At 42.0% G+C, this 12837-nt stretch overlaps 1 protein-coding gene across 2 annotated transcripts in view; it reads left to right on the top strand.

Annotated features, from left to right (window-relative positions):
* WDR19 (WD repeat domain 19) overlaps positions 1-12837 on the top strand; it is a 601305-nt gene that overhangs the window by 104083 nt on the left and 484385 nt on the right. For both annotated transcript variants that reach the window (XM_069202086.1, XM_069202080.1), the window contains exons 10-14: positions 184-254; positions 2880-3052; positions 4884-4998; positions 6355-6461; positions 8172-8294. In XM_069202086.1, the coding sequence (XP_069058187.1) occupies positions 184-254; positions 2880-3052; positions 4884-4998; positions 6355-6461; positions 8172-8294 (589 nt within the window). The remainder of the gene's footprint in view (positions 1-183; positions 255-2879; positions 3053-4883; positions 4999-6354; positions 6462-8171; positions 8295-12837) is intronic.

Here is a 12837-nt window from a genome sequence, read left to right as displayed (position 1 = left end):
CCTTGTCTCAAAGTCAGTTTAGAGTTCATGAGATGAATACAAATTAAATTGTGGTTCTGGGAATGTGAATGCCACTAATTCAATTAGTCTTGAGGAGGCTTTACAGCCTGCATGTCAGTCAAGGATAACAGTAACTGTAAAGTGCAAATTGCATCATATTTATAATTTGTGTTTTTGTTTTAGCATCAAGATCCACGATCTTTCAGAACTTAAAGAAATGTATGCCATTATAAACCTGGACGATGAAACAAAAGGTAACTAAACCCTCCTTTCGATTTTGATATGAAGAAAATCACACATATCTTATTATCATAGGCAATTCGCCTAAAAAGTTGATGGCGATTTCCCCATAAAAGCACTAGTGTTTTTTGTTTTTTAATATATTCTGTGACTATGCTGTGAGTTTCTTTCACATTGGGCTGTTTCATCATGAGTTGTTGCAGCGTGGCCTATTGTAAGAATATCCAGATTAAAAAAACATGATATTTGTGAATGTCAAGATGTGTCAATAGTTTGGGACATTGGTAACTGGTCACTTAACAACCATTCTTCCAGCACATTGCAAGATTCTCTCCGAGGACTCATTGGTGGATGATGAGTGTCTTGTTCATGCGAAGTCTTGCACGATGTTCTAGTTTTCATCCAGAAGCAGGCAGCACCTGCTATTTTTTGTAAGATATCAGGTTAAATATAGCGATCCAGCCATTCAAAAATAATTTTCATTGGCACTTTGACAACTTAGTGCACAATTCACAAACACTCTTTTAAAGGTCTAACTCTGCTCCTCATAGGTTGCTTTGTACGACTTCAGGGCATAGATAACCATATCTGAACACATTATAGACCTACTCCATGCCATGATCGAGTACATTTCTCTGTGGCTTAAAATCTACCTATTGATGTGTTTATTGCACTGGAAGTTAAGACTCACTATACAGGGATTTCCCACCATCATCTATTAAAAAGTGGGACATGAATCTCTTTCAGAGAAGTGCTGAATCAAGCTGTCAATCAATAAATCAACTTGGATTTATAGAGCGTGGCTAATCACCCGAAAGCGTATCCAGGCACTTCAAGCTTCCTGGGCCAAGTTGAAAAGCCATATCTTGAGTCCCTTTCTGAATTCCTGCAGGGAGGATGCGATTCAGAAGTGGAGGGGGAGGTTGTTCCAGGGCTTGGCGGTGAGGTAGGAGGAGGATCGTACTCCACTGTAGCTTTGGCGGATGAGGGAAGTGTGCGCGAGGACGGCAAATTGCAGGTGTCTGGAGGGTTGGTGGAAGTTCAAGCCGTGGTTGATGTATGTTGCTCCTAGGTCTTGAAGAGCCTTGTAGGTATGTGTCAGTATCTTAGAGTGGCATCTTTTCTGGATGAGGAGCCAGTGGAGGTTCCTAAGGTGGGGGTGATGTAGGTCCATTTAGGGAGGTTGAGGATGAGTGTAGTGGCTGCTTCCTGAATCGTCTGGAGTCTTTTCAGGAGTTGGGTGGTGATTCCTACATAGAGAGTGTTGCAGTAGTCCAACCCGCTTAGGTGACGTTTTCCTGATGGGGAGCCATCTGAAGATCTTTCAGAGCATGCAGAGGGTATTTAAGCAGGCGTGGGAGACTAAGTTGATCTGGAATTTCATGGTGAGTTTGCTGTCCAGTATGATGCCGAGGTTCCGGGAGTGGTCTGGTGGTGTGGGTCCGAGGTTGGAGTGTTATCAGGTTTCTTTCCACAGAGAGGTGTTGCTGTCTTCATCCAGTCTGCAACACCCGTCATGCAGTTGGGGAAGTTGTTTATAGTATTGGGGGACTGTATGGTAAAGAAGTAAAGTTCCAGCCAACAGTGCTTTTTCTGAGGATATACTTGGACTACAAAGGAAGAGGTCAGTGGTAGTACTGGCAGCAACAGTAACACTAATCAGTTTATTGCCCAACTGCTAAACTGAACTAACCTTTCACTTGTGATAATGTGCTGGAGTTTCTTTTTCAGTTGTTCAGACTGCAGCATCTACACCCCACCACCGGACTCACTGCCTTTACTCTGGGGCCTTTTATTCCTTCACCTCTCCTGGAGCTGCTTTCTAACTTCTGTAGTCACATTCTTTCAGAAGGTCCCTCCTGTTCAGGATCCTGCCTTCTCAGTGCAGACTCAGATGTATACACCAGATACAAGTAGGAAACCAGTTCCCAACTGCACTATAGCTGCTCCCTTTAGCCATTCGTTCTATTTGTCCTCTTGTTTCCACAGGTAGCTATAATTAAACAGACACAACATCCTAGGCAGGGAGCTTGGTTGATTGCACCTGCCACCCACATAGTTCATCTCCTCTCTGAATACAGAAGGTAATTTCGATTGTGCTACCTAGCAGGTGCTTCACAGCCTTGTAAACCTCCAAGGAAACTATAATGTGTTGGGGTGGGTGGGGCGATGAGGGGGGGAGGCTCCTGTAATAGATGTTGAGCATATGCAACAGCAGGTCTGCTGCTTTGGTTGCAAGGATGAATACTCGAGTTCTCTCTGAAGTCTTGCCACAAGGTCTTCTCTCTCAACAGGAACACCCAGGAGACATTCCCCTTCAAGTTGCTCAAGACAACACACTGGATATAAATGAGGGGTTAAATAAAAAAAAAAACAGTATAAAAGTAGTTCAACGTGTAGTTATATTGTGGAGAATATAAGACCCAAATAGTTTCCTCGAACTTGTGTTTCCGCTACCTTGGTCATACACTTTGGTATGAATGAATATATCATAATGGCTCATATCTGAAGGACTGGTGAATTTATGCATAATCTGTTGTAGCTTAAATTAATTAATTAACTACTTTTGTTGGCATATTTGTTTTCCAAATAGTAATCAATTAACTTTTTACAACAGTTAGTGTTTTCTCTTTTTGCAGGTCTAGACTGGCTATCCTGGACAGATGATGGGCAGTTACTGGCTGTATCTACACAAAGAGGGTCGCTGCATGTCTTCTTAACAAAACTTCCAGTACTTGGTGACACGTGTGGAACAAAGATTGCTTATCTTACCTCTCTTCTCGAAGTCACTGTGGCCAACTACATTGAAGGAGTAAGAACACTGTAATACATTTATTTCACAAATACATACACTCGCACATATCATGATAATATTTAGCTATCCTTGTGTCAATTATGTGAGTGGGAAATGTTTGCAATTGGAAAACAAGTTTATGTTTTAGATTTGCTTTATATGATTCTTGTTTTAAATTCGATGTTAATTGAGAACTAGATTAATAGCTGAAATCACGTCACTTCAGAAGAAGACTGGACCATGCTTTTATAAATATCCACTATGCATTATTCTGCAGTTTTTCAAGGCATTTATGAGCCTGTTATTATTGCTTATATAGTATGCTGCCAATCTTATTTAATCTAAAAAAAAAAATCATTTTCAAAAGATAGTTTCTGAGATGTGTGGGCCAAATAGTTTCAATCCTTTCTAAAAGCAGAATTTATGGCAGCAAAGTTTAATTGACTGCAATCTAAAATGTGGTCTGTTATTGCCTGACATTGACAGAAAGCACATTAGAGGCACCAATGTGGGTTTCCTAGCCTCTTAAACACTTTTGACTCAGATAAAGTCTAGGGTCTTGTAGAACAGACTGTAGGCCAGTGTTCGTTGAATGTAAATGTATCAAACTGCAGCAATGCAAGGGTTTGTGTAAATTTCCAAATCCTTCCCCTGGGGCATTGGACTAGACAGGGCTATCCTGTCTCCTATATCACTCTTGTTGACATTGGTGTACCTAGCAGCCTGGATGCAAAAGGACACAAATGGCTTGAAGAATCAGAAAAAGGAATCTTCCTTTATGTACATTGCCTATTCTTCTATATAGCAGATCATTTATCAATGGGGCCATTGCTGTTGATTGTTTTGAAAAGATTTGGAAGGTATGCACTTTAAAACTAGAGCAGGCTCGTCTTGTTTCTGCAGGCACTGGGCAAAAACGCTGGTATATTAAGGTGTCCATGGTTAGTAACATTAGAAACACTTGCATACTAGAGACTGAGACGTTGTGCTAAAATGTATTGTTTTATTAATTAGATAATGCATTGGTTTTCGTTGATCATTTATCTGTGGGGAGAGGAGCCCGATTCAAATTAGTAAAAAATTTTCAATTTTCCTCCCATGACTGGCAGCATATGGAGACCTAGCAGCTCTGCAAGCTATTCACAGTATTCATATATCCTAGCTTCACAATTTATATAAGGAGGTTTGAAAATATGGGCTACTTTTCTAATTTGATAAAAAGTTACTTTGTATCTTGTCACACATTTAATATACGTACTCTCAGCTCAGTCATATGTAATGTATAAACTCATAGAAATCACTTTATAACATGCATTTTTCAAATTAAGTATGATAAGATAAAAATAGTCTAGTTCAAGCATAAGGCTAGGTGGCATCACGGATAGAGAAAATGTAATATATGAACGATTGGTAAACTGATTAGTATGGGCAGATGCTGCAAAATCAGTTCGATTTACAAACAACATTCTGTACAGAAGTAAAAACATCTTCCCTTGTCTGATCAACAGCATTTTTATTATGTAATTAATGTCTAGCGTGCTATTCTCCAGACGTTCATGACAATGGGATAAAAGCCAAAAAATGTAAGCACAAGTTATACATGAGTTTATTTTAGTCAAAAAGCCTACTGAGTTGTTTTTTTTCTGATGTCAAAACAAATTTAGTAACTCCATGCTTGCATCTGCACTTCATGATGCAGATCTGTACACTTACGTGCTCACTGCTTACTTGTAGAAACCTCACTGTATCTCCTCAGTAGGCGCTTCTACAATACGTTCTAGATCAAACCCACAAGCTCAGAAATTTGGCTGTATCAGGCTCTCCATTTACAGCTTTAATATTCCTATAGGAGCAACCAATCACCGTTTCTGTTGAAGTGGAACCCAGCTTTGTCGCTGTCGGTCCTTTTCATTTGGCTGTGGGAATGAATAATCGTGCTTGGTTTTATGCACTTACAGATAATGGTGAGTATTCTTTAAATTATTTTAAAATTATTTTTCAGTTGGCTATTGCTGGAAAGACGCTTTGCCTTGCTTGTTATTCTCTTTCTGTCTTTGCCATCATTCACAAAATGTGTGTCTGCACCAAACCTTTCAGCAAATGTGTAAAATGTTTTTTACTCCTACAAACCAACCACCTTTTTTGGGACACATCGGACATGAATTTACTTCAGTTAGTGGAGTAATAACAGGTGCCGAACACTAAAATTGAGGCCCAGACATATTTGCAGGCCAGTTTGTTTCCAGGCTGCTACCCTATCTATCCTCACCCTTCTAGCATACTTCACTTAGGCATTCCCCTTCTGAGTTTGTGCATGCACATATTGCACTGTACCCATCACAGTTTTGCCACAGACATGGGTAATTGTATGTGTAGAACTATATTCCCTCTTACTACACCACTAGCAGATTCCTCAAGACCAGTTATGCGCTAACTACCTGTAAGGACGGTGCCTTCCTTTGTGCCAAAACCAAAATATTTGGCTTTATCAGTATCCAATGTCAAGCCTCCACAGTGAAATGAGCATTGTATTTTGTACTCATCCTTTTGAATGCTTCTGTTGTAAAGGAGCACAACCACACAGTTAGTGGTGTGTAAAGCTACTGTTTTTTTACAAAGGATGTAAAACAAGTAAATTCTTTGTGCATCTGAGCAGCAGCCTCTACATAATAAAGTTGTAATCAGGACAGTGAAATCCTGTTTCCAAACTATATTTTAAAGGAGTGAAAAATAAAATATTGGTGTCATCAAGCCACATTTATTACACGTTCCCTTTGAAGTCAATGAGTCTTCCAGAGTCACATTTCTCCAAAATGTAGGTAACCCTACAGCCATGCTTCTTCTCCCAGAGGTTGAGCAGGTCTCTGTCAGGAATTATGTACCAAAATGAGAGTGCCATTTGATCACATCTTCTCGGAAGAGGTCAAAGACATAAACATAAACAATATAAAATATTTTTAAGTTCTTTTTACGAGGTCAGTGCTGTGGTGAGCAGCTTCAGGGTAAAGCCATCAATGTCCGTAAGAATTGCCCACTGAGGATTCAGTGGTTGTTTTATCTTTCTAACCTTAGATTTTATTTTTGTACAGTAACGGAACAGATCACATATCTGCATCAAAATCATATTATTTTCAGTAACAAACCACATTGTTTTCAAGCTGCAAGATATACGTAAGTCAGACAAACTCGGTTAATGTCCTACAAAATGTCTACTAAAATGTCACTTTAAATAATTGTGCTTTGTATGTGAAAACGTTTTTGAATATGAATGTCAGAACTGTATTCCAGTGAGTTATCTTTTTTTCTGATTAACTTTTTAGGTGTAGAAAAACTTAAGGACGTTGAGTATCTTGGGACAGTGGCTAGCATGTGCCTTAACTCAGATTATGCTGCTGCTTTGTTTGAGGGCAAAGTGCAGCTTCATGTGGTAAGGTTCAATTTTGGCTGTTTATTCCATCTGAAAATGTATTGTGACTGAATGCATTATTAAAACAGAAACATGTAACACCGAGGCATCAAACTGTCATACGGTCATAGCAGTCATTAGTATGTCTCACTAGAGCAGATCAGCCCTGGTAGACCTACGTTGGACATCCCTCTTCTGGAGTCTCTTGATTCATCATAAAATTACATGATAGTTCTGGAACAATCTGGTCAAATGAGGCATTTGCCAATCAGGATTCAGATGCAGGATATTGGTCCAGAGTTCAATATTATGTCATGTGGAACCATGTTTCATTATAATAGGTTTTGAGGTTTTTTCCAACTACCAACTATACTGTTTGATAAAAGCCAGCTAAAAAGCGCACCTTTTAGATAAAGAGAGTGTTCAGTAAAGGAGTCTTGAACCTTTTCCATAGTAAGAGCTTCCTATGGTCCTTCAAAATAAATGTGAACTGCAAAAATAAATTATCAGTGTTAACATTAATGACAGCTTCATACAAACACCCATTAGAGGCCAATGCATGCAGGATTACCAGTAGTGACAACCTTGGTGTACAGGCAAGGACACTAGCAATAATGCCCAAAAAGCATTATCAATTTTAATTTTCAGTGCCTCTATGTGTCACAGCAGTCATGTATGCAATGCACCCGATACCTCAGAAAAAAATCAGTTTTAAGACCACCCAATACAGCTTGAATTACCAGCCTCAAATTATATTTTATATATTTGTATAACCCAACCAAACTAAAGCTATACACTTACCAATAGTGCCTACACATAGGGGAGCTAGTCAAAGGAAGCTGGAAAGCCACCATTAACTCCCGAGCTACTCGTTGGGGAACCCTAATTTAGAAGTTTATCTTCCTAACACAACTTAGACAAGAAGTCTTCCATCTCACCAGGTATTTCTTCATTAAAAAAACTCTACAGATTTAATTGATAAAAACTGAAAAGTTCCTGCTTGTACACAATACAACTGTTCCTGATGACAGGAACAGAATACTCATCCATATCTGCACAGACTTCTTTGATACTAATCTGTTTTCACCCAATCTGCCTCATTCTACGTAATACGGTGATAGTTTGACACCTAATTAGTTGCATGAACTAATTATATATACCTTACCTGAAATTTGTGGGATGTGCCTTATCCTCTTTTGAAGGAGCTCTGTACACTTTTCATTCATTTTGTTGTCCTTCACCTGCACCTGAAATAGGCGTTAGCAACCAGCCACTTAAAGAAACGTAGTTGTATTTCTCCATTGAGGTAGTGATGACTAGGCTCCTAATCATAAACGTCTGAAGAACTTACCATAAACTGTTCAATCTGGCATATTCAGTCCTCTTTTGATAATGGACAGAGTTAAACTCCAAGTATCAGAATGCAAACCAAAATGGCACAGTATGAGCCACTTATACCTAGCGTGGCACAGCTTTATAACTATATATATGAGTGAACCACCTTGATATGTAGGCGTTTGATACCACACTGCCTCAAGAGCTACAAGAGCCGTTTCATTGTTAATGAAGGAATTCTCAGTTCTGGGTCTGGAAATGCATTGTCAGAGACAGATGCTTTGTAGTTTTTATCATAATATGCTGTAACTTTGTATAATAGGCTGATAATCTTTTCTGTTTGCTAAGTATTAATTCACAGTGACTGAGTATGAATTCTATTCTTTTTTATTGCAGATTGAAAGTGAAGGATTGGATAGTCAGGAAGAACGAGAGACACGCCTCTTCCCAGCACTTGATGATAAGTGTCGGATTTGGTGTCATGCCTTAACTAGTGACTTCCTCGTCTATGGAACTGATGTATGCATTTTCTTAACATAGGAAGTGATAGGTTGTGAGGTGTTATTTATCCTACCATTCCCTTTCCATTTTAATGTTTGCTCAGTTTAGTTTAATAGGACTTGATGCATTTGGTTCCTTTATTGGGAGGAAACCTCTAGCCAACTTGGGGAATCATGCAGATGCTTAATTGTGTTGATTTGCAACTTGTTAGTATTTCAGGGATTTGTTTCTGGGCACAGGTTGTGTCCCTATCTTTAGGGTAAATGTGGTTGTAAAAGGGTAAGTTATCCCAGTGGCCCCATGAAAGCTGTGCTCTTGCAGCTGATCTTTCGGACGGTTGACTGCACATGAGCACATGTATGTGCACATGTGGTCTCAACGAGTAGGTCTGTAGTGCAGAAGGCAAGATCTCTGGAGCCAATCGCAGGAAGGGTTCCCCTTTGAGGTTTTGGAGGAAGGAACCCAGCAGGTAGGGTTGTGGTTACACCGTCTTAGGAGTGGTCTTTAAACCGACTACTTCAAGTCTCCATTTTAGAATGTCCCAAAATGCTGTTCAGGAGGGTTGGGAAAGGTGTGGAGTGATGATGTGCAATCCCAGATTGGACAGGGATGCATACATTATGGAACATTCAGCTCCCCAATTACAATTCTCTGTGCAAGGGAGAGGAAGTATAAATTTTGCAGGACCCTCAAGAAGACCTGACCTTTGTCTAGAGCACTGGGGCACTCTGGACTTGGACAGAATGAAACTCCATGGATCTCCTTCCCCAGGGCCAGGGTGTAAAGGTGTCCCCTTTACACCCACTGTGGGACCCCCTGAGGGGCAATAGAGGGATGGACCTGTTGGGAGACCATGAAGGAAAAAGGTTCCATTGAAGGGTAACCCTAATCGGAGGACAGTCTCTTTTGACTTCTGTCACCACATGGGTGCCCTCCAGGTGGCCAAAGGATGCCGTGGGGTCTGAAGAGTGCATGCAGTGAGGGTATTGTCCCTTTAAAGGGTTTGGGTGCAGCTAGAGGTTGACTTCACGCTGAGGAGAACACTAGGTGCTTGTCACAGGAGTGGTTCATGGCCAGGAACTAAAAGACGGGCCCTGAGCTCTTTCTAATGATGGGGGAGCAAAGAAGAAAAATAGCCCCTAGATCAAAACAGGGGTTAAGACCAAGAGACCACAAATTAATGCTGGAGCCTGCCACCAGGAACCAAACAAGCCCAAGATTGACCAAAACGTCACAATGGGGCCAGAGAAAACACTGGGAGACGTGTGATGCAGTGATCGGTCATGCATAGCTTGTGGAAAACCCCCTAGGAAGAGAATTGTCTAGTGGGCCAGCATGGTGTCTGTGTTAAATGTATTCCAAATGTCCCTGGGAGCCTCCATCTCTCTCAGATCTGACACCAAAGAGCAGAAGAAAAAGTGAGAATTATCATGCTATGTTACAAAATATCTTCAGGGGCCCGCCTCTCCTTGGAGACCGAAAGAACAAGTGCTACTGCTGTACTTTAAAAGAACTTGCTACCAGGGAGGCCAGGGAGTACCACAGTGTGCCTCCTCTGCAGCCCATGTCCAGATGTGGAAGAATCTGTGGGCACACCACTACCACAGCCCAGATGGAAGCAGGGAAGTGAATGCCATTAACTCCTGCAATTTGAGATGTTATCAGTGATGTCATAAATTATGTTTTAGAACAAATCATGAGTGATATGATATATGAAGTCATAAGCAGTGCGATGCGGGGGCACACTTTATAGTTAGCTCTGCTAACTACAACTGGTGAATTTATGTGGGTTTTTTTGTTTTGTTTTTAGTTTAAAACGTGAATGTTGTCACTGGCATATTCACCTAACTATAACATTACTTTAACCTTTGTTTTTTCAGTGAAAACACACATATATATATATATATATATATATATATATGTGTGTGTGTATATATATATATATATATATGTGTATATATATATATATATATATATATATATACCTACCTATAGACCTCTTTTGACATGGTTACCCCCCACTTTTTGCCTGGTATCTTCTGTAGTTTTTGACTGAAAGTGCACTAGGTTCCTGCTAACCAGGTCACCAGTTCCATATCTCTTTCCCAAAACTGCACAGTTGTTTCCCAAATGGGCAAAACCTTTGGCACCCTCTAAGTCTCCAGTAAATGGTACCCCTGGTACCCAGGGCCTTGGGTACTAAAGAGGGTGGCATACTTAGGAATTCTGGAGCACGAATGTTGCCACCCTCAGGGACCTTTCACCAAGCACATGACAGGCTGCCATTGCTGGCTGCATGTCTTGGCACAAACAAAATTGAAAGCACAATATGGCACACAGGTTGAGTGCCATGTTTCCTAACACTGCATGCAATATATGTAAGTCACCCCTCTAGCAGGCCTTACAGCCCTAAGGCATGGTGCATTAAATGACATGTGAGGGCAGATATGCCCCTGCTATGTCTTTGTCGATTCTGAGACATAGTAGTGACCAGGGAACCCATTTTACATGCATGTGCTGGACACTGGTCAATACTAGTACCACAGCTACATCAAGCTTCACTGAAGATAGGACTGTTTAGTATCAAACATCTCGTATTGATAAACCCTCACTGATGCCATTGATGTATTTATCAATACTTGCACCCAGAGGGCACCTTAGAAGTGCCCCCTGAAAATCTACCAGTCTCTGGTGTGCTTACTGACCAGTTCGAGCCAGCCTGCCACCGTCAGGCAACAGACAAGAGTTTGACCTCCTAGGGTGAGAGCCTTTGCTCTCAAGAGGCCTAGAACAAAGACCTGTCTGGGAAGAGGGCGTAACACCCCTCCCAGAGTATGGCCTGCCGATTAGCCGATTAGCCTCCCTGGGCCAGTAAGCGTCAAATCTGGCTCCCCTCACTTGAGAGGAAGCCACCCCCAAACACCCCCCCCCCCCAGTCCAGAGCCCATTTAGCACCTGGACAGGCGAGAAAATTTGGTGTTCAGGTAGGAGTGCCACCCCCAGGCCAGTACCACCCCTAAGATGGGCTACTTCGTGGTGGACACAATGTTTCAGAAGTTGCCATCTTTATGATGGCATACTTGGGAATTCTGGACCACTTCCCACACTAAGTTGTCATATAGGTGGTGTAGTGACTCCAAGGGTCAGTAGGCCATTGGCTACTACCCTATACCCCTCTAGCACCCCTACATCCAGTATTTAGGGAAGCCCCTGGCACCAGAGAAGAAGATCCTGATGACCTAATAAGACAAGGGACACCGAAGAGCTGCAACTGCAGGATAGGAGAAAAGAAGCAGCTGACCTGGTACCAACAAACCCAGCCTGTCTGCGTCCCTCGACGAAACCTACACCAAAGTCACCTTGTCCTGCAGCTGTGACTCCATAAACCTAGGAGGGACTGCCTTCCTTCAATAAAGACTCAAGACTTCTCTTGAACAGTGGACCTGTTCTCCAGAATCCTCCAAAGAAGGTACTCTGAAGCCTCTGGAACCGTCAAAAGCCGACAAATGACGTCACCACTGCACCTGCCATCTCCGACCTGAGGTGAAGTGGACTACTGGTGCCAACAATGTAGCCCAGTTCCCCAGAGTCCATCATGGTATCAGCCCTCCTGGACTCCCCGAAACCGCCTACAGCCTCTGCACTCAGGCTCACTCTCCCACGGCTTCTGCGATGAAAGAAACCCAGTGCCTAAAATAACCACTGCATCCGTCGCGCCTCCAGCCCGAGTTGAAGTGGGCCCCTGGTGTCAACAAAGTCCCCCACCTCTGCTGAACTTGAGTCCACTGTGGTTTCACCCCTCCTCGACGAAGCCTGCAGCCTCAGCCCACAGGACCCCTGCACCGCTAGTGCTCCCGGACACAGAAACCCAACACCAAAGGACACCTCTGCACCAGTCACCCCCTGACCCATGGAGAAGAGGGCCAAAGTTGCACCTACATCCCAGAGCACCCCACATTTGTAATCTACCTGTTGGTTGACCTTGACTGGCCTCCTGGCCAGAGCCTGCAGCCTTTTTTTCCACAAAGACTGATTTCCATTTGAATACATTGGGCACCCAAGGCTGTACCACACCTCTGCAGCCGGCCACACCAGTGCCACCTGGAGTGAACTGTTGATGTGGTCCTGACCCTTACCCAATACTCACCTTAAGTCTCGGAGATTGGTTCTGTAAGTCGTCATACAGTACCTGATTCCAGAACTTGTTTTTCCTCGCATAGGATAACATTGCAGAACTCAAAAATTGCACTGTGTCCACTTTCGTAATTAAAACGTACCTGAATTATTTCTTTCTAGTGCCTAAACATATATAAAGATACCTGCTATTTTTATAAATTGGTGTGGATCTCCTGCTTGAGTTGTCTCATTTATTGACTGTTCTGTGTATGTGTAGATGTCATGCACTCTATGTTAAGTCTAAGGCTGCTCAACCACACTACCCCTAAATAGGGCACTTTGGGATTTGATAGCAAGCCCTTTCCACTCATGGGGAACCCTTTACACATTAGTAACATACTGCATAACTGTGTGTGTATGTATGTGTGTGTGTGCATATATATAT

This window comes from Pleurodeles waltl, chromosome 1_2, assembly GCF_031143425.1.
Source record: "Pleurodeles waltl isolate 20211129_DDA chromosome 1_2, aPleWal1.hap1.20221129, whole genome shotgun sequence".
Classification (NCBI taxonomy): domain Eukaryota; kingdom Metazoa; phylum Chordata; class Amphibia; order Caudata; family Salamandridae; genus Pleurodeles; species Pleurodeles waltl.
The sequence above is the reverse complement of the archived record's forward strand: the minus strand, read 5'-3'. Positions and strand labels throughout refer to the sequence as shown.